Raw genomic sequence first — 21,125 nt, 5'->3', positions numbered from 1 at the left:
TCATCCATGTTGTTGCAAATGGCAAGATTTCATCCTTTTTATGGCTGAGTAATATTCCATGGTATATATACACATCACTTATATGTCTATTACTCTATCAGTGGGTACTTAGATTGCTTCTGCATCTTGGCTATTATAAATATTGTCAAAGGAGAATCTCGAATTATTTCTTTGATTCTGTTACACTGTTTTTTTTTTTTTCCTGTTTTACATCTGGAACTCTTAACTATAGAAGCTAGACCTCCTTGGGGCACCTGGGTGGCTCAGTCAGTTGAGTGTCTGACTTCGGCTCAGATCATGATCTCGTGGTCTGTGAGTTTGAGCCACGTGTTGGGCTCTGTGCTGACAGCTCAGAACCTGGAGCTTGCTTTGGATTCTGTGTCTCCCTCTCTCTCTGCCCCTCCCCCGCTCATGCTCGCTCGCTCGCTCTCTCTCTCTGTCAAAAATATATAAACATTAAAAAAAAAAAAAAAAGCTAGACCTCCTTGGACCAGTTCTTTAATCTTCTCATCTTTTGTCTCTCAAGTTTCACTTTCTGGGAGATTTCCTTGATTTTATCTTCCTGTCTGTTCACAGAGTTTTAAATTTCTGCTACATCTAAAATTTATAAGTACACTTCTTTTATCTGGATGTTCCTTATATGTATGTATTCTGTTCTTGTTTCACGATTGCATTATTTTCTAACTCTAAGGATAAAGTTTTCTTCCCTGTGTAGTTTATTCCCTACGCTTTTTCTGTTCTAGTTTCTTATCTGTGTTGTTATATTTGCTTAGAACCTTGTGATAATTGGTTGACTGTTCATATTTAAGAGTGGGGCACCAAAAATTTAATTGGAAGCTTTGAATACAGTGGTGGGACTAGTTGACTTTGGTCTTCATGGTAGTGTGATTTGGAGCGGAGGATGGGGGCACTAATGTAGGAGAATGAAGAGCTTTCTAAATGGGACACAAAACCCAGAAGCCATAAAAGATGAACAAATTTTACACATAGAATTTATTCTCCAAAACTTCTGTTTGGTGGAAATAATGTCAAAAGACAAATGACCACCTGCAATCAGAGGAAATCAAGAAAAAGTTGGCCCCCCAAAAAGGGCAACATGTGTGGAGAGGCAGTTTGTACAAACATACACAGAGAAATAAGCATACATAAAGTTTTGAAGGGCATATTTTGGCAAGCATTTGGGGAAATGGACACTCACACTATAGATGGGAATAAAATTGGTATTGTGGGAGAGTAACTTGGCAATAGCTTTCAAGATAAGAAAGCATATACTTTTTGACCCAGAAATTCCACTGTTGGAATCTTACAGATAGTTTTGGAATTATGCCATGATACATGCCTATAGATACTCTGTATAGTATGAGCGATTAAAGCAAAATCTGGAGAAACAACCTAGATGCCCGCCAGTAGGGAAGTTATGGAGTGCAATATTGTTCCTGGAAACATTTCCAAAAGAATGTATGTATGATTACTTGGATCAGTTTTTCTGGTAGTATGTACAAGAAATTTAATAATGTTGCCTCTAAGGAAAGGGGGTTGTAAGAGGGAAGAAGACTTTTACTTTTCATTCTGAACCTTGCTGTAGAGTTTGAAATGTACATATCACTTGTTAAAATTTTTTTTTAAAGTTTGAGAGAGTGTGAGTGGGAGAGGGGCAGAGAGAGACTAAGAAAGAGAATCCCAAGCAGGCTCCGCACTCTCAGCATGCAGAACCTGAAGTGGGGACTTGAACCCATGAGCCATGAAGTCATGACCTGAGCAGAAATTAAGAGTTGGATGCTTAACCAACTCAGCCACCCAGAAGCCCCTGTTAAAAAGTGGTAGGTTTCATGGTTCTTATACCACCTTGTCTTGGATAGAAGTTGAGGGTTTGTTTTTATATCATTAAGCCCGGGGCAGCACATGGAAGAGTTTTACTGTAAAAACCTAACTACCTTCACTTTCCACTAATATTTGCATTTCCCTCATGTATGATATTATTGGATCCTCACAGTGGCCCTGGTGAGGTAGACACTGCTTTGGGATAAGAAGATTGAGTCTTTTGGAGATTGACTTTCTAAGGCCACTAGCAGAAGTGCTGGGGCCAGACTTCGCTCTCTCAAGTCCAAATTCAGCCTAGCATTTTCTTTTTTCTTTTTTCAAAATGTTTATTTATTTTTGACTGAGAGAGAGAGAGAGAGAGAGAGAGAGAGAGAGAGAGAGAGAGAGACAGGCAGAGTGCAAGCGGAAGAGGGGCAGAGAGAGAGGGAGACACAGAATCCAAAGCAGGCTCCAGGCTCTGAGCTGTCAGCACAGAGCCTGACGCAGGGCTCGAACTCACAGACTATGAGATCATGACCTGAGCTGAAGTTGGACACCTAGCTGGCTGAGCTACCCAGGCGCCCCAGCCTAGAATTTCTACAGTATTTTTTCCTTGTCTTCAGTTCTCAGGTGCTATTGCTTTTACCATATTTTACCCATCATTTTGAACTCACACGTTTTGGGTGCACTACTCAGTTTTGCTATAATTAATTAAACACTTTGTGAACCGGATAAACTGGACTCAGTTGAGACTGTCCTAAGTTGTAACTCCAGTAGGTTCTGAAGCTGAGACAGGATGACTCCTTTTCTAGTGCGAAATGTGGAAAGCCTGAGGAAATAAAGAAATGACATTTTGAGAAAAATGCCTGATTTGAAACTAAATATTTCTTCTTTAGTTCTAGTTAGTACTACTATCTTTAGCCTTTATCCCTCCCCATACCACTACTGTTTCAGTCTCTTGGAGAAGGAAGTTTCTGGCTTCTTTCAGAAATTTCCTAATCCCTTATTGCTTTAGCTTATTTATCACTGATTTCTTATTTTTATTTTTAAAATTTATTTTTTATGTATATTTATTTTGAGAGAGAAAGAGAAAGCAAGCGAGCAGGAGGAGGGGCAGAGAGAGAGAGAGAGAGAGAGAGAGAGAGAGAGAATCCTAAGCAGGCTCTCTGTGCTGTCAGTGCAAAGCCTGACAATGTGGGGCTTGATCTCACAAACTGTGAGATCATGACCTGAGCCGAAATCAAGAGTCAGATGCTTAACCGACTGAGCCAGGCTCCCCTGATTTTTTATTTTTAAAACTGAGAGGTCTGTCACATTCTTTTAGAAAAGTCCATTTAGGACCTTTGGTTACATGTGACATTTTAAAGGAGACTGTCATTGACTTTTATTACCCAAATACTAAGGGTCTTATATTTAGAAAATGTGTGTATATACTCTTGCATATATTTCAGATGCTATGATGTAGAACCATGCCATTGTAGATACTTTTGGGGTAGAGGTATTCACTTACAGATTATCATGGTTTAAAAGATGTATTATTAAACTTACAGATCAGGATTTTTGTGTGTTGAGTTTTTACTCCCATTTTCTCTTTACGGTATGGACTAGATTCAAGTCTTACTAACATAGACCAGCAGATGGGGAGGACAGCTGTGTGATATTCCATTTTGAGGACTAAACATATTAAATCTCAAAGGCTACAGTGGCAGTGCTTGGAGTAAAAACTATTTCCTGTAATTTGAGTTGTAATCATGCCAGTGATTCTCTATGCTGTATTTTTTGGGTAATGTCCATGTTTCTGTGCCAAGTAACCTATATAGACAGATGATTCCTAGTTCTCTAACAGCATCCCTGCATTCCTTCCTCTAAACCCTGCCATAGTTTCCTACCTCCTCACCCAGCTCTTTAGGGAGAGCTAGGTGTGAATTTCCAGTTGTCACTGGAAACCTCTAGCTGTAGAACTCATAAGCGCTTCTAGTTCAACATGTTGAAAGGCAAACTGATCTTCTCTCCAAAACTTAATACTCCTGTTTTCCCTGGTTAATGACTTCCATAGGTCATCAAAGCTTGAAACTTCAGAATCACTCTTGACTTCCCATTGTTACTTTATATGTTGTGTAAGTCACAAATTCCTGTTGATTCAACCTGTGAAATGTCTCATATCTGTCTTACTTTCTTAATTTCTATTGTAGATATCCCGTTTCAGAACCCTTACCTCTCTCACATGCATTTACTTATTCGTTCAACCATTTATCGATTACTTTTTATGTACCATGCATAGTGTGAGACTAGGTCTCACTATATCTCTTTCAACAAAGGTTGAACAAGGTCTCTCCTCTCTTTTAAATAGAATACAAAGTTAGTTAATACTGAGCATGTACCATGGGCAACGTGCCTATTTCATTTAGTCTTCACAACAGCTCTTGGAAGCAGATGAGGAAACAGAGGTACAAAGAGGAGAGGCATATGCAAACCATGATGGTCCAAGACAATATAGCTGGCTCAAATTCTACCGTAAATAATGTGAGTGTATCAAGAAATAAAGACATCCTCTCATGTGAAGTAATACAAAAAAGGGACTCATAAACAATGAGCCATATAGAATTTAAATATGAGTTATAGTTTAGGGAAAGCTATTTTAAAATACTTGCAAAGAAATCTGAGAGCAGAATCATAGATACTTATGTTTTTTTTTTCCTGTTGCCTTAGACACTGCTAATTTGACAACATTGTGTTTTAGTAATTTATCTTCACTGAGTCTTTCCAATGTCTGCAGAGGTTTAATGGGAGCATCAATTCTCTTTAATTATGTATTTTGTCAAATTTTTTATTTGAGATAATTGTAGATTCTCATGCAGTTATAAGAAATAATACAGATGGAGCCTGTGTACCCTTTAATTTCCTCCATGGTAACATCTTGCAAAACGATGATACAATATTACAACCAGGATATTGAGATTGGTACAGCAGAGATAAGAACATATCCATCACCAGAAGGATCCCTCATGTTGCCCTTTTATAATAATGCCCACTTCCCTTTTGTCCCCAGCCCCATTTAAGCCCTCACAACCACTGATCTGTTCTTTCTGTAATTTGTTATTTTAAGAATGTTATATTTAAAAAGTTATATAAACGGAATCAGATAGTATGTAACCTTTTGGAATTGGCTTTTTTCACTTCTCCGAAGGTCCATCCTGGTTGTTAAATGTATCATTCCTTTTTATTGCTCAGTAGTATTCCATGGTATAGGTGTGCCAGTTTGTTCGACCACTGTTTTCTGAGAGGTGGTATCCTTTTAAACCCCCACCAACAACATATGAGTGATCCAGTTTCTCTGCATCCTTGCCAGCATTTTTTAAAAGTCTTTTCTCTCTTCTTATGCTATTGAAATGACTGCATCAAGTCTCTCTCTACTCCAAACCATCTTCAGTGCTACCAGAGTTCAGTTTTAGACATGTGCCTTAAAGGATTTGGGCATATCTGGGTAGAAACATGGTAGCTATTTGCAATATCTAGTTTAAGAAAAGAGATTTTGGTTAGGAGCAGTTTTGTGGATATAAGCATATAAGTGGATGAAATGACAAAAGCAGAATAGGTTGAAGACAAAGAGGGCTGAAGACAGAGTCCTGAGAAGCACCAGTGTTTAACAGTTGGGTGATCAAGTCAGTAATCAAAACATTACAAATATATTCTTTAAGAGAAAATAAGGAAACATATAAAAAAGAAGAAGGGCACGTAATATAGTGCCAGATACCAAAGAAAGAGACGTTTTAGGAAAAGAACTGAAAATGTCTCTTGCATTTGGTATCTAAAGGATCAGTGTTGATTTTTGCTTGGCAGTTTCAGAGGGGGAAATGAGGTCAGAAGCCTGGGGATGGCTGATTGAAGCATGAGTGGAAAGTAAGGAAGTAGAGACAAGAAGTGAAGACCATTCTTTGGAATGAAAAGTGAAAAAGAATGAATAATAATTAGAGAGCATTACTAGAGAAAGATTGTCTTTTAACCTGGGGAGATATTTTTAGGCTGAGGTTGAATCCGTGGAGAGAAAGGCGTTGAAAATATAGGAAAAAGTTTTACAAAATTGTCAAGTGCAGGCATGTACTAATACTAAACGTTTATTTTAATGAAAAATCTATAGAAAAGAGAGAAACTTGTGGAGCAAGTTCCCAGAAGAGATGGGAAAGGATTGGATTTGTATTGGAGGTAAGGATGTGAAGAGGGGTAAGCAGAGATTAATTTGTGTTTGAGTGAGTTGAGCCTGATGGCTTTGCTCATCTTTGCAGGGCTCTATGAGACAAAGTAGGGAATTTGAGAAGAGTCTTGAGGGTTGGAACAGTTGAAAGGCACTAGGTTTCCTAAGACCCTGGAGTGGTAAGGAGTTTGTATTTTATCTTGAAATTGATGGAAATCATCAAGGAAGGGACATGACAGTATTAATCTTTAAGAAATGCTCTGATGGCAGTGTGGAGAATGGATTAAAGAAGGGCAAAACTGGAAGCGGTTAGAGACATATCGCCACCCACTATGCCATTGAATTTATCAGGTCGAGTATGGCCACAGTGGGTGGAAATTGTATAACCCTTCTTGCCTTTTACTACTTTGCTGAGAAGGTAGGACATTTTTCAGAAACCCTCAGGCACATAGTTTCTCAGATCTCTATTTCCAATTACTTCAAATGTTTGTACATCTGTCTCTTCTATCAGATTGTAATTTCCTTCATAATAACCTGCATCTCATTCATCTTGTTGTAATGTGGTACCTAAATATCTCAGTACTCTGGTTCAAAAACATATGTTTAACAAATGTTCAGTGAGTGAATGAATGAATGAATGAATGATGGTTTCTACCAACCAAGGGAACCCTGTCCTCGTGTGGGCTAGATGATCTTAAGGTCCCAACAAGTCTGCCCTGGAACAGGTTCAGTTGTGATGCCCAGTTTTCGTACTAAGAAAAAGTGCCATTCCATCTGTATATGCTTAATTACGAAGCAGCTGTAAAGAGACCCCGAGCCCGCTGGTTTCCTCATCTGGGAAGCGGCAGACTGTTTTCCGTAAGGCAGCATGGCGGCCGCCTGCCGGAGACAGTGAGTGCCGTTTCCCTCCCGGAGAGAAGCCACTACTGTTTTTTCGTACAGCAGCATGGAGGCCGCCTGTGGGGGCGGCCATAGAATCACGCCCTGGGGAAGAGGCCGCCGTAAAGGAAGCGCCGCTTCCTCTTCTCCCTTCTCCCGCCTCCCACCGGCTGTCGTAAAAGGGTGAATGGAGAGCGAGTTGTGGGGGGTAGAAAGGGAGGACAGGGGGCGCGGAGTCAGAGTGGCGCAGCAAGTGGCTGCAGGTGGCGACGGTGGCGGGGGGTGGGGAGTGAGGTAGTCCAGGGGTCGCGGAGGAGGAGGCTGAGTGGGTCAAAAGAAAAACTAAAGCTGCAGTCTGGCCTACTGGTCCGGGGGCCGCGGAGCCCCCACCCGGGGAGATGGACCTCAACCGAATCATCCAGGCGCTGAAGGGCACCATCGACCCGAAGCTGCGAATTGCAGCTGAGAATGAGCTCAACCAGGTGAGGAGCGGGCCTGCGGCGCCCCCCTGGCACCCCCCGCGGTCTCGCCCGGCTTTCCCTCCTCGGCGCCCCTGATCTCCACCCCAACGGGGGCTTCGGACCCTGGCGCTGGTCTCGGCCCGGCTCGCCCCCCGCCCCGGGGTCCAGTTTAGCGGCACTCCCTGGATCTTTTCTGAACAACTCGCGCACCTGTTGGCCACCTTTGCATCTTTTCGTGTCATTTTCCTTCCACGGTGCAGTTTGTTTAGCCCGTTTGGTCCGGAGAAAGAGGCTTTGGCAAGCTTTGCTAGTGTTTGCAGGGTGTGATTTCCCTAAGTTCGCTGATTTAGGGACACGGGTGGGAAAATTCACTCAAAATTCAAATCTGAGTTCGGCTTTACTCCAGACCAGCCCTTTTTAGGTGTTGCGGTGGGAAACCCTGCCCAGCGCCTGCTTCTGTGGGCTTGGTAGGACTGTTTTTGACACTGATTGGCAGAGTTTTGTTGGACTGCTGGGAAACGCTGCCGGGAGAGTGCTGGGGGAACAACAGGCGATTTTCATGGTGGTACTACTTTACAAAAGACACGTCGAGTAATTTGTGTTTGGAGGGATGTCTTATAAACGCTAAAATGTGTAAGACTTTCTTTTATCTTCTCTGTTCTTACTAGCCCTGATCTTGTTCCAGCGTTACCACTGACATTTAGAAATTGTAACGATCCCAAAATCTACCTTATGTTTTCCCTCCTCACCTGTAAATAATGATAGACCTCTCACGAATTAAGAGTGACAGCTGGTTGGTTTTGGGGGTACTCTTTAAAATGTAAAGGAATCAACATCACCTGGGAACTTGTTGGAAATGGAAGTTATGGGGCTTCACATTTAGAGAATCAGAAACTCTGGGGTGGGGCCTAATTATGTTTTAATTAGCTGGCTAGGTGATTCTGTGCTTCCTGAAGTTTGAGAGCAACTTAAGTAAAAGTTTCTGTAGGAGTTCTCTCAAGTTTTCCCCGGTTGGAATTGACTTCAAAGTGCAGCTATGTGTTTTGAATCTTTGAAATCCAGTGGGAAATCTGAGTGGTGCTTGGAGTAAGTGTGAATTCAGGATTCTGAAGAGATAAAAGGGAGAGTGAAAACACTGGTTGAGTTAAACTGAAGCCTAAAAGAATGTGTTAGTACCTCAAAAAGAAAAGGACTCTTGCTCACTAGTGGAAAGTTAAAGTCAGTACCTGTCCCAGGCTTTGCAGAGTAGAGGTACTATATGTTGATTGGCCAGAAGAATAGCAATCCAGGGGTTGGTTAGAAGGAACAAAGCAAGAGCTGAACTTGCAGTCTACTAGTATGAACAGGGGAGTTGGCCTGTTTGTGACCCCCTTCTCTTCACAATGAGGCCAGATGTTATTTTGATAGTGTGGTTGGGATCGTATCTTTGATACCATGTTATACCTTCCTGCCTCTGTTAGCCTATCCTTGCTTTGTTTCTGATTCATCAGTATTTAAGTGCAGACTGTATAGAAGGAGAAGGTTGGTGGGAAAGCCTGCAGAACTAGGAGAGACACTTGGGGCCCAGTTCTGCATTTTTCTTCATGGTATTTCAATCCAAAACCATTTCGTCCTGACTCTGCCCTGCCCCATATCCACCCATTTCATCACAGACCATAATTTCCTCTGCAACTTCTAAAACTAGCTTCTTGCTGTGCCACTCAATTTAGTATTTATGTTTTGTGTAATGCTTTGGATTGTAATATGCTCTGAGTCGTGTTTTGTTTTGAATTGTCTGTAAGTAGAAGACAAGTATAATGTTGCATAACCTTATAGTAAAATATGGTTATAATGTTGGGTTTTGTATGCTTATTCTTTATCGCCACTGTAACATCTTGCTTTGTTGGATAAATGGGTGGGTCATCTACCATAAGTGATTCGGGTCCAGTTCATTTATTTTCGTCTAGGTCCCCCCTCAGCAAATAGGCTGAGGAAATGGGAACAGTGTATTGATGATTTGTCAATTGTTAGGTAGAAGAGTAGGCAGTTTCAAAACAAGAGCCTGTGTTCTGAAGGGTAAATTCTTGTTTGAAGCTATATTTTTCTGTAGCCAACATATATCTGTTACCAGTGACTGGTTTCTTGATTGCCGTGTATGATATTGTATATATGGGAAAATGCATTTTCATTTTCTCTCATGATATTAAGAATGCATCCTGAATATATTCCTCCTTGTCTCTAGACCCAGAAGTCCCTTTAGCAGCAGCAAAGGAAAGTAGAAATGGGTAGATATCTTGCTCCAGTAACTCATATAGAAAAGTATCTTTTTCTAAAAAAGCATTCTCCACATGGCCTTAATAGGGAAATAAAGATAATTACTTTCATTGCCAAGCTTTGGAATCCCCGCTTTTCCGTGCATCTATCTATATCATTTCTGTTGCCCTTTAAGAGAGATTGCTTATATGAATAACATATTTATTGAGTTATAATGCAGGCACTAATATAAGCCTCTGCTTTCACGGAGCTTGCATTCTAGTGGGGTTTACAGACAAGTAAATAATATAATTTCAGGTCATTAGTGCTATAGATAATAAAGTCCTGGAGAGACAGTGTTGGGGTGTACAAATAGGGTGGTCATTCTCCTGAGTAGAGACCTAGATGTTGTGAAGGAGTGAAGCAACTGAAGGACTGGGAAGGCAACAGAGGGAAGAGCAAGTCCAGTAAAGGACTTCAACTTGGATGTTGGAGGACTAGAAAAGTAAATGTAGTGGGAACAGTGAGGCAGAGAATGGGAAACATCAGATCGTTGCTTTAAATGAGTTCTCATCAGATGCAGAATTTAGGTAAGTAAGCAAACTCTTGTTTATTTATTTATTTATTTATTTATCTATCTATTTATATATCTATTTAATTATTTAAATGCTTATTTATTTTTGAGAGAGAGAGCATGAACAGGGGAGGGGCGGGGGTGGGAGGGAGATAGAGGACCTGAAGCAGGCTTTGTGCTGACAGCAGAGAGCCGGATGCAGGGCTTGAACTCATGAACGATGAGATCATGACCTGACCTGAGATCAGGCTTAACTGACTGCACTACCCAGGTGCCCCAGTAAGCAAACTTTTGTTTTCAGAAAGCTTCACAGATACAAAGTAAATATCAAGAAATGTTTTTTTTTTTTTTTTCTTAGAAACTTGAAGCCCAAGGTGGAAAAAGAAATGGGAGAAATATTTGTGAGGAAAGTAGTATGAGACTCTATCTGAATTTACCCTTGAATGTTTTAGCTGGCCAGATTAACATAGGCTGAATCAGGGCTGAAAAGAGAAGAGAAAAAGTTGTACAAATTCATTGAAATGGCAAGCATTTGCAAAAAGAGGAGTTCCAAAATGTTTATAAAGGCAATAGTGTTGAAATAAAAGCAATCTCCACAATAAGTCTTCTTAAATAGATACCATTAATCAAGTGTAAAGATTTTGTACTTTGTATATTAAGTATCTAACTGTATGGATTAGAACTATAGATGTTTGTTTTTTTGTTTTCTTTTTATTCATTTTGAGAGAGAGAGAGACAGAGAGATGAGCGTACAAGTAGGGTAGGGGCAGAGAGAGAGGGTGAGAGAGAGAATCTCAAGCAGGCGCCACGTCATCTGTGCAGAGCCCAGTGTGGAGCTCGCTCTCTTGAACTGTGAGATCATGACCTGAGCTGAAATTAAGAGTTGGCCACTTACACAACCAAGCCACCCAGGCATGTAAAACTGTAGAGTTTTTTTTTTTTTAATTTTTTATGTTTATTTTTGAAAGAGAGAGACAGAGTGTGAGCGGGGGAGGGGTGGAGAGAGAGGGAGACACAGAATCTGAAACAGGCTCTAGGCTGAGCTGTTAGCAACAGAGCATGATGCCAGGCTCAAACCCACAAACCGTGAGATCATGACCTGAGCTGAAGTCAGACACTTAACCGACTGAGCCACCCAGGTGTCTCAAGTAGAGTTTTAATCTTGATTCACTAAAGGATCTTTCATTATCATAAACATGAGTTGTTTACTAAGAATGTAAACATAGGTTAGATTGGGTTAAATCTGTATTAATTTTGACTCCTGTAAACTGCTGTTAAAAGAAATCTATTTTCTTAAAAACTACTTTAAAATGGTGGTTTCAATGGTAAATGAAAGAGAATTTATATACAACAGATTGAAGATTCTGAGATTTATACAGGATAAAAAGAACAATTATAAGATAATTCAAAATTTTATAGAAAGATTTGGAAAGCATAATGTTCTTGGATGGAAAGGATTGATATTTTAAAGATGCGGGTTTTCTCCAGATTTTTTAGTCAAATCCTTATCTTAATAAATGCTATTATGAATAAATGAATAAGAAAGATGATAAATTAATAAGTTGAGTGGCATACATAAACCTAACGGTATATTGAAAGGGATGCCACCAGGGGCGCCTGGGTGGCGCAGTCGGTTAAGCGTCCAAGTTCAGCCAGGTCACGATCTTGCGGTCTGTGAGTTCGAGCCCCAAGTCGGGCTCTGGGCGGATGGCTCACAGCCTGGAGCCTGTTTCCGATTCTGTGTCTCCCTCTCTCTCTGCCCCTCCCCCGTTCATGCTCTGTCTCTCTCTGTCCCAAAAATAAATAAAAACGTTGAAAAAAAAAAAAAAGGGATGCCACCATAGATCGAGGCTCCTGGGAGAAGCTGAACAGATACTCTGCATCATTGTCAGCTTTAGCCTCACTGAGAATTTGAGTCCTTTCTGGGAATGTCTGTGGGCAAGGCCAATTGTAAGCTCTGGGAATGTGGCACGGTGGTAACATGGTCCAGGTAGTAGACATCTGGAGGGAATATGGTCAGAAGGAATGGGCTGCTCTGTGCTTTTTAACTTTTTTTTTTTAATTTTTTTAATGCTCATTTATTTTTGAGAGAGAGAGCAAGCAGGGGAGGGGCAGGGAGAGAGGGAGACACAGAATCTGAAGCAGTCTCCAGGCTCTGAGCTGTCAGCACAGAGCCCTATGTGGGGCTCACATTCATGAACTGTGAGGTCGTGACCTGAGATGAAGTTGGACGCTTAACCAACTGAGCTACCCAGGTGCCCCTGTATTTTTTAACTTCTAAAGTCACCATGGCCAAACTCAGGAGTAGTTCCAAGTAGAACATGTGTGTGGGAAGTGACCTAGGCAGCAGGACCTAGGCAGCAGGCATTCAGTATAGGCTCACTCGGGCATCAAGTCTATTTTATTTTTTTTATTAAAAAACTTTTTTTTAATGTTTATTTGTTTTTGAGAGAGACAGAGTGTGAGCAGGAGAGGGGCAGAGAGAGAGAGAGAGAGAGAGAGAGAGAGAGAGAGAGAGAGAGAAAGAGAGAGAATCCAAGCAGGCTCCTGTGCTGTGCTGACAGCTCAGAGCCTGATGTGGAGCTTGAACTCATGAACCAAGAGATCATGACCTGAGCCCAAGTCAGATGCTTAACCAATTGAGCCACCCAGGTGCCCCTGGGTGTCAAGTTTAAAAGATGCTCCACCAGCAGAGGGCAGATGGTGATGATACCTCCCAACACTGTCTTGTGAGGCACATTGTTCCAATCTGGACTGGTTCCTCTCCACAACTTCCATAATCTCCATAACCTTCTCCTCTTCATAATTAACATTATCTTGTCTGTTTTCCTGCGTTGGATCTCCTGTTTTCTGTAGCCCATGTTTTCCACGTTTCTGTTTGTCAGAAATAATACAAGCAAAATTGAAGCACAAATAAGCTGGGAAGAAACACTTGGAATGTATAGGTGCAATAAAAGGTTAAGATTTTAAATTCACAAATAGCTCTTAGGATTTAAAAAAAATTTTTTTTTCAACGTTTATTTATTTTTGGGACAGAGAGAGACAGAGCAAGAACCGGGGAGGGGCAGAGAGAGAGGGAGACACAGAATTGGAAGCAGGCTCCAGGCTCCGAGCCATCAGCCCAGAGCCCGACGCGGGGCTCGAACTCACGGACCGCGAGATCGTGACCTGGCTGAAGTCGGACGCTTAACTGACTGCGCCACCCAGGCGCCCCTAGGATTTTTAAAGAATAAAACAAATATTTTATTTAAAAAAGGATAAAGGGAATACTGAATTTGTAGAAGAAAACAAATAGCCAACCTTTTTGTTGATAAAATTTCAACCTAGCAGAAATGATATGAGAGTAAGGTTTTAAAGTTTTCAAAGAATGATAATGCTAATCCTTGTATTGGATAGATGGGGGTATTCTACTTTAGGGAGTGTAAATTGCTACATAGTTTCTAGAGAGCATTTTGACAATGTATGTTAAAAAAAACTGTGTAAATTGCTACATAGTTTCTAGAGAGCATTTTTGACAATGTATGTTAAAAAAAACTGTAAAAATGTTCTTACTCCTTTATTCATCAATTTGTTACAATTTTGATTTGAAGTATTTTGGTAATCTTAATTTTGCCTTGGAGAATTTCTCTCACTTTAAAAGTTTTCCTTTTATTTGCATAGTAATGTATTCAGTTACAGTGTTAACAGTTACTTGTTTGTATTGCCCTATTTTATAAATATTTCTTTGTAATTTCAGTCCTACAAGATTATCAATTTTGCCCCCAGTTTACTTCGGATTATAGTCTCTGACCATGTGGAATTCCCAGTACGCCAGGCAGGTGAGTAGGTTTTTTATCTTTTATAAAATTATTTATAGGTAAAAGTACAACTAGAGTTTTATTTTAATTCTAAGTATCTGTGATTTCTTTAAAAAATGGAGGTACACACAAAGCATTTCTTTTTTTTTATTTAAAAAAATTTTTTTTAATTTTCTTTATTTTTGAGAGGCAGAGAAAGACAGAGTATGTGTGGGGGAGGGGCAGAGAGAGAGAGGGAGGCATAGAATCGGAAGCAAGCTCCAGGCTCTGAGCTGTCAGCACAGAGCCAGATGTGGGGCCCAAACTCACAAACCTCGTGAACATGACCTGAGCCAAAGTCTGACGCTCAACCAACTCAGCCACCCAGGTGCCCCACATATAAAGCATTTCTAATGGCTTAGAAACTCACTTTCTTTTTCTCTGGAAACTTAGAGGTAGATACTGAGCTCTTACATCTCCCCTGCCTCTTCCTCTTCTTTCCTTTCTACCTGTGGATTCCTTGGTAACTTTGCCATTTTTTCCCTTGGCTTTCACAATTTTAATAGGTTAATCTTCATAATTTTTTTTTTTTTTTTTTTTTTTTTTTTTTTTTATTCCTGGTGGCCCACTCTTTGGTCCCACAGTTTAAGACTATGAATTTATGTATGTGGGTTTGAGCTCCATTCGTAAGTCAGATCATGGAGATAATATATGCACAGATGATCCTAAACACATGTTTGGGGAGCAGGACTTTTGTTTTAAACATGAAACTTAATTTGAAGTCTCTGGGACCTTATGGTAGTTCCATGATGCTGTGTATACCTCTTTTTGCCTTTTTAATGAGCTGGTCATTAAAGCCCAGAAAGTAAAAACTGGTGAAAGCCTTGGAGTGTCATGAGTCCTGAAAAGATAGTAATTTCAAGATAAAAGGAGTAAAATGACAAATGCTAAAAATCTGAAAAGACTTTTTTTATTATGTTATTGTTATATGCTCATTGTAAATAATTTGGGCAATACAGAAAAATACAAAGAGGAAAGTAAAAAAAAATTGCCCAGTATTTTCATTGCTCAGAAATGGCCATTGTTAATATTAGGTGAACATTAATTTTTGCATATGTTCAGGTAGAAGTACAGATTAACAGTTTTATAGAGATGAGTTTATACTCCATATGCTGATGAAAGTATTTAATTTTCCTTGAACATAACAAAGAAAAAGGTAAGGAATCATTAGCTTTGGGAAAGTACTTAACAGCAATATGTATTATTTCCTGTAGAGGGGAGCCTGGGTGACTCAGTTCATTAAGTGTTTGACTTCAGCTCACGTCATGATCCGTTTGTGGGTTTGAGCCCCACATCGGGCTGTGTGCTGACAGCTCAGAGCCTGGAGCCTGCTTCAGATTCTGTGTCTCCCTCTCTCTCTGCCCCTCCCCTGCTTGTTGTGCTCTGTCTCTCTCTCTCTCAAAAAATAAATAAACATTAAAAAAAGAAAACAAAGGAAAACCTATAGAGAAACATACACATTACAATTATTTGTTACTTTAATAAGGTTTATAAGACTTCTGTGTAGATTTTTTGAAACCATAACTCTCAGTTGTTTAATCTTTGTTTCATAAAATAGGGCTGTTCCGAAATAAAATTTTGCTAAATGGAACCTATTTTAATAACCTAAATAAGTATTTATTGGGCCATTGTGAAGTTCCTGTGAAGCTTTGTAGAAATAGTATTTTTAAAGCTCTTAAAGCATTTTGTTAATTTAATATGTCTTCTTTACATGACGTATAAACATTACAAAAACTCATTGGATTGCCCTTAATTCCACCCCCATTGATACCTATGATCAACTAACTGTTGGTTTAAAAAAAAAAAATTGTTTTAAATGTTTATTTATTTTTGAGAGAGACAGAGTGTGAGTAAGGGAGGGGCAGAGAGAGAGGGAGACACAGAATTGGAAGCAGGCTGCAGGCTCTGAGCTGTCAGCACAGAGCCCGACGTGGGACTGGAACCCAGGAACTGTAAGATTATGACCTGAAGTCGGATGCTTAACTGACTGAGCCACCCAGGTACCCCACTACTATAGTTAATTTAAACAATTTGATATATATATATTTTTATGTTTATTCATATTTGAGAGAGAGTGTGAGCCGGGGAGTACTTCAGTTTAAATCTTTTTTTGTTTTAATGTTTATTTTATTTTTTGAGAGAGAGACAGACAGAACATGAGGAGAGGAGGGGCAGAGGGAGAGGGAGACACAGAATCTGAAGCAGGCTCCAGGCCCAGGGCTGACAGCAGCAAGCCCAGTGCTGTGCTTGAACTCACAAACCGTGAGATCATGACCTGAGCTGAAATCAAGAGTCAGATGTTCAACTGACTGAGCCACCCAGGCTCCTCAACATTTAGAATTTTGAATCTTCTCACCAAGTTGCTTTTGCTTACTTTTTGTATCAGTACTGCATTAAATGCTAGATTCCTCATATCCTCTATGCAACTTTGAATCTTAATAACTTAGGTAATTAAGTTTTGATATAAAATGTAAATGGCATTTGTAGGCAATTTTTCTTCATAATTTATGTAGATTTCAAATCTGTTAGTCACAGGACAGAGTTTATCTTGGTGGTTCATTTTTTAATTTATTAGGTAATTTTCTATCCTAGAGCATCCATTTTATCATAGAATCTGAAATACACAGTGTAAAATTCTACATTATAACTGTCCTAAATTTGAATGCCACTTATAAATTTTCTGTCCTATTTAATCTGTGATTAAAATACAAGGATGCTCTAAGAACCTTATGGTGACACCCAGACAAGTAACTTGTGTTATCATGACATTTAAAAAAGAATGATGTGATCTTTGCTTTGAAAAAAAAAAAAAAAAAAAAAGCCTGCATAAAACTGTAAAAAATTATGCTAGTGTTAACTGGAAAGACATAGTTCTGCAGAATATTCAGTTCTTGATTTTTTGGTTTGTGGGCAATACTAAAGTATTCTTACTACCATCAATCAAGCTCATTAGTGAATGTCCCTTACATTACCTTACTGTGAAGAAATAGGAAAAAAAAAATGTAACATTTTGATATTGGTAAGCAAAATAAAATAAATTTGGATGTTCTCTTGTTTCCTTTTGAGATATTGAGGGGCATAATAGCATTATTAATATTATCATGTAATCTGCAGAGAAAGGAACCCATTTTAAATTTAGTACAGTTATGATTAAGAATCTCTCAAGTGACTTTGCTTCCAGTTTTTTACTCCTTGCCTGTGAGGAGACCCTCTAATATATGTAAACTTAGGTTAAGAAATGTCTTTAGTACATTTTGGAGTTACTGTCAGCAGAAAAGTAGTTTGGATTTAAAATTTGTGACCCTTCATCTTGGGGTTGTGAATTCAAGCCCCATGTTTGGTGTGAAAATTAAAATAAATAGATTAATCTTTATTAATAATCTTTATTAATAAGATTAAAAATAAAATCTTTAAAAAAAAAGATTAAAAAAAAAAGTGGTAGTTGAGGAGTGGGTGTTACATTAGACCCAAAGAAGCATTGTTAGTGTCTGGTGAGGGGACTGTCATTTAAAGAATAGCATGGTTTCTGTTTTCTGTCAGTTGCTTGCTTTTTGTTCTCCTGGCTTTTTGTATGTATTTCTAAAAGATGAATAGGGAGAGGATATAAAAATTCAGCTTATAGCTAAGCAATTCACAGGTGATTCTTTAAGTTTAACCTTAATGTTCTAAAATACAGAACCTAGAAAAAACCAGGAATATGCCTCCTATCAGTCCAGAAGCTTTACAAGAAACTCTTCCATTAAAATTCATGGGTCTTGTTTGTATGAAGTTCCTTGGTTCTTAGAATCTATTTGATTTTGTTTTGGATATTATTTACACACTTTATTTGATTTCCTAGCCATTAACAGATTCAACTGAGGGGGGCGGCTACTAAATTACAATGAAAATAGAAAAGCTTAGAAACATCAACTCAAAAAGCACAGCATTTTGCTTCCCTGAGTTCATAGTGGCATCCTTTCCCCTTTGACATTCTGGGACTGACTGACCTGTTTAGTTGTGGGTCTGGGTCCAGAGCATAGGGCGTAAGTGGTGATTCATTATGCTTGAGAAGGAAACTGTGTGTATGCTTTAGAAAGTTAATTTCAAACTTAAGATGCTTGGAATGGTAAGGAGATTTTGCAGAAAAATAAAGTTTAATAATTTCTTTATGACTGGATTAAGATGATACTTGTTTTGTTTTGATTTTGTTTCTTAGGTCTGGCAGATGGTTAGATGACTTTAAATAATTAAAGGGAGGTTTTTAGGTTATTGATAGTTTGAATTATCTTTGGTACTTTTCCTTCATCATTCTTAGCAATCCATGATTATCCATAAGAGAAATTAATATTCTCTTTTTAAATTATTACATTAAGTTCAATTTTGTTTTAACTAATTGAAGATTTATGTTACGATTTTAAAAAATTTTTATTTGAGGGAGAGAGAGGGTGTGGGGAAGGGCAGAGAGAGAGAGAGAGAGAGAGTGAGAGAGAGAGAGAGAGAAGCTTAAGCAGGCTCCATGCTCAGTGTGGTGCCCTGAGAAGGGGCTCAGTCACATGAGCCTGGGATCATGACCTGAGCCGAAATCGAGAGTTGGACAGTCAACCCACTGAGCCACCCAGGCGCCCCAAGATTTATTTTAACATACATAAATTGGTGTGCCTTTTATGTAGGCCATCTTGTATGGAGCCCTATAATAAAAATATTTTTTTGTGGTAAAATTAATAGCACTAAAGACTAAATTATAAGTAAGTCCACTATTTTACTATGTCTGTATCTTTGCTGTCTGAAAGGTGCTATTTTCAAGGCTAGTTCTGTAGAGATTAAAATTTGGTCTTGTGTATAATATAGCTGATTTTTGGGGTGCCTGGGTGGCTAAGTGTCCGACTCTTGATTTTGGCTCAGGTCATGGTCTCATGGTTCATGGGTTTGAGCCCCATGTAGGGCTCCGTGCTGACAGTGCAGAGCCTGCTGGGGATTTTCTCTCTGTCTGTCTGCACCCCTCCCCCTGCTTGCATTCTCTCTTTCTCTCTCTCTCAAAATAAATAAATAAATGTTTAAAAATATATAGCTGATTTTCTTTTGCAAAGATTAGTTTAATAAAATCATTCTGAACTACTGACAGGTTGGACCATATTCTTAGATTACTTATTCAGTTTTTCAACAGTCTATAAATTTTTATGGCTAATAATATAATAAATGACTGGGATAAAAGATGGTGCTTAGTCCAGAGCTTGTGTAACCTAATTAAAAACAAGTTAAGACAAAAACTCAAGGCATACCCCCCCTTCTGTCTCTCTTTCTCAAATAATTTTTGTTTTTATCCAAAAAAAAAAAAAATGGAAATCCTAAGTGGAATTGTCTTTGTCAGACCTTTGTTGAATCAAAACTAATGAAAGAAGAGCTTATAGTATGTCAAGTTCGTGGCTTTATTAAATTTCAATTGTATTACAGGCAGTGTAGAACATGTTGGTTTATTCTTTGTGTTATAATGCTTCTGTGAACCAATTTAGTTTTATGTTAAAACTAGGATGAAGGGAGGGTATGGTGGGGCAAAAAGGGAGAGGAGAAATTGAAGGGAAGAAAGTTACACGTCTTTGTAGTTCGCATTTCTTTATTATATATTATGTATATATAAGCATATGATATTATAAGTGAGTATTTACATTCAGTATTCAGCTGGGGTAATTAGAGAGCTTCACTTTCCCTATCAAAACCCTGTTGTAGTATGTCAGCTTGTTTCTTTCAGAAGCGTTTTGCTAACTATTGAAGATGGCTGGAAAGAATAGGAACAAAATGATTAATTATGTATTTTGATAGAAATAAACAGCTGGGAAATTTCCTGAGGTTTTACAAAAATATTTGAAGGCTGATGTCCTTTTCCCTATTATTGTATTTATAAGTGGTAATTATTTTAGAAGGGTTAGACAAAAATTAGCAATATTTCAAATATGGTAGTATGTGCAGGATAGTAGCCAGTGAAAGAAAATAAACAGGAGAAGCAGTCTACCTGAAGGACAGTAGAATTTCACCTGTTGTAAACTCAGCATTAGGCATTATGAACTGTATGATTTTTATGATATTAAAGTACATTAAGATAGTTTCATTTAGACTACCTGGTATTTAGTCTAAGGATGCATACTTGATTCCTCGATCATTTTTTCTGTCATATAAACTCGGAAGCTTGATTTAATGAAATGTTTTCTGCTTAAATTTGCTTTACGAGTTAAAGAGAAACTTACATTTCTTACACATTTTCCCTTCCCCAGTTTGCTATTTATAATTGTAAGATTTTCCATTTTTGCTGAGTATCATGTTTAGCAGTGAAGGGCTTAGCCTTGCATGCTCTGTAAAGCTGAATTAAAGCCATCTTTTCAATACTGCTACATTAGCATTGTTTTCCTCTATCTTAGCTGCCATTTACTTGAAGAACATGGTGACACAGTACTGGCCTGACCGAGAACCTCCACCAGGGGAAGCGGTATTTCCATTCAACATTCATGAAAATGATCGCCAGCAAATACGTGATAACATTGTGGAAGGAATAATTCGGTCTCCAGATTTAGTGAGGTACATTATACTATATATGATTAGTAGCAGGCACAAAATTCTTGGATGGGAGAGGTTGAATATAATCATCAGCTTCAAGTTCGTATTTCTAAAGAGGTAAAGTAATGAAGGTGGGCACTCAAAAAATATTGTTTTACTTATTTGTCTTTGCATTTGTAATTATTTGCCTCAGAATATTTTGGAAAAGATTTAGTTGCCATAATTAGCCACAAAGAGTTAAGGCAAAAATCATACTTAACTAAGATTATGTAAATCCTTGCTATTTAAATAATATGTGTTCTTAGTTATGGTTTCTTTACGTTTTACTATCTGTTTCTGCCACTTCCCCCACCCTGATACAGGGAAATTGACTTCTGGGAATTTTAACCTACCACTTTTCTTTATACTTTACCTATCTTTTTACTCATTTTTTATGAACTAAGTATCTTTTCCTTTGGAGAAGACAGGATAGAGTAGGTATAAGCTAGAAGATTGGCTCTGGTTTTTATTTTTTATTGTTTTTAAATTTATTTCATTTAAAAAAAAATTTTATTTGAGAGAGAACATGAATAAGGGTGGGGCAGGGAGAGAGGAAGAATCCCAAGCAGGCTCCATGCTGTCAGTGC

At 38.7% G+C, this 21,125-nt stretch overlaps 1 protein-coding gene across 4 annotated transcripts in view; it reads left to right on the top strand.

Moving 5' to 3' along the window:
• Positions 1-7,052: 7,052 nt before the first annotated feature.
• Positions 7,053-21,125, top strand: part of IPO8 (importin 8) — an 85,123-nt gene continuing 71,050 nt past the window's right edge. For 2 of the 4 annotated variants that reach the window (XM_019834767.3, XM_003988535.6), the window contains exons 1-3: positions 7,053-7,353; positions 13,875-13,956; positions 20,364-20,520. In XM_019834767.3, coding sequence (XP_019690326.1) covers positions 7,270-7,353; positions 13,875-13,956; positions 20,364-20,520 — 323 coding nt within the window. In that variant the 5' untranslated portion in view covers positions 7,053-7,269. Of the gene's footprint in view, positions 7,354-7,393; positions 10,155-13,874; positions 13,957-20,363; positions 20,521-21,125 lie in introns of those variants that run through there. The other 2 variants (XM_023256893.2, XM_019834768.3) reach the window with 2 other exon arrangements.

Source organism: Felis catus, chromosome B4 (genome assembly GCF_018350175.1).
Source record: "Felis catus isolate Fca126 chromosome B4, F.catus_Fca126_mat1.0, whole genome shotgun sequence".
Taxonomy (NCBI): Eukaryota; Metazoa; Chordata; class Mammalia; order Carnivora; family Felidae; genus Felis; species Felis catus.
Note: the sequence above shows the minus strand (reverse complement) of the source record. Positions and strands in the feature narration are given on the sequence as shown.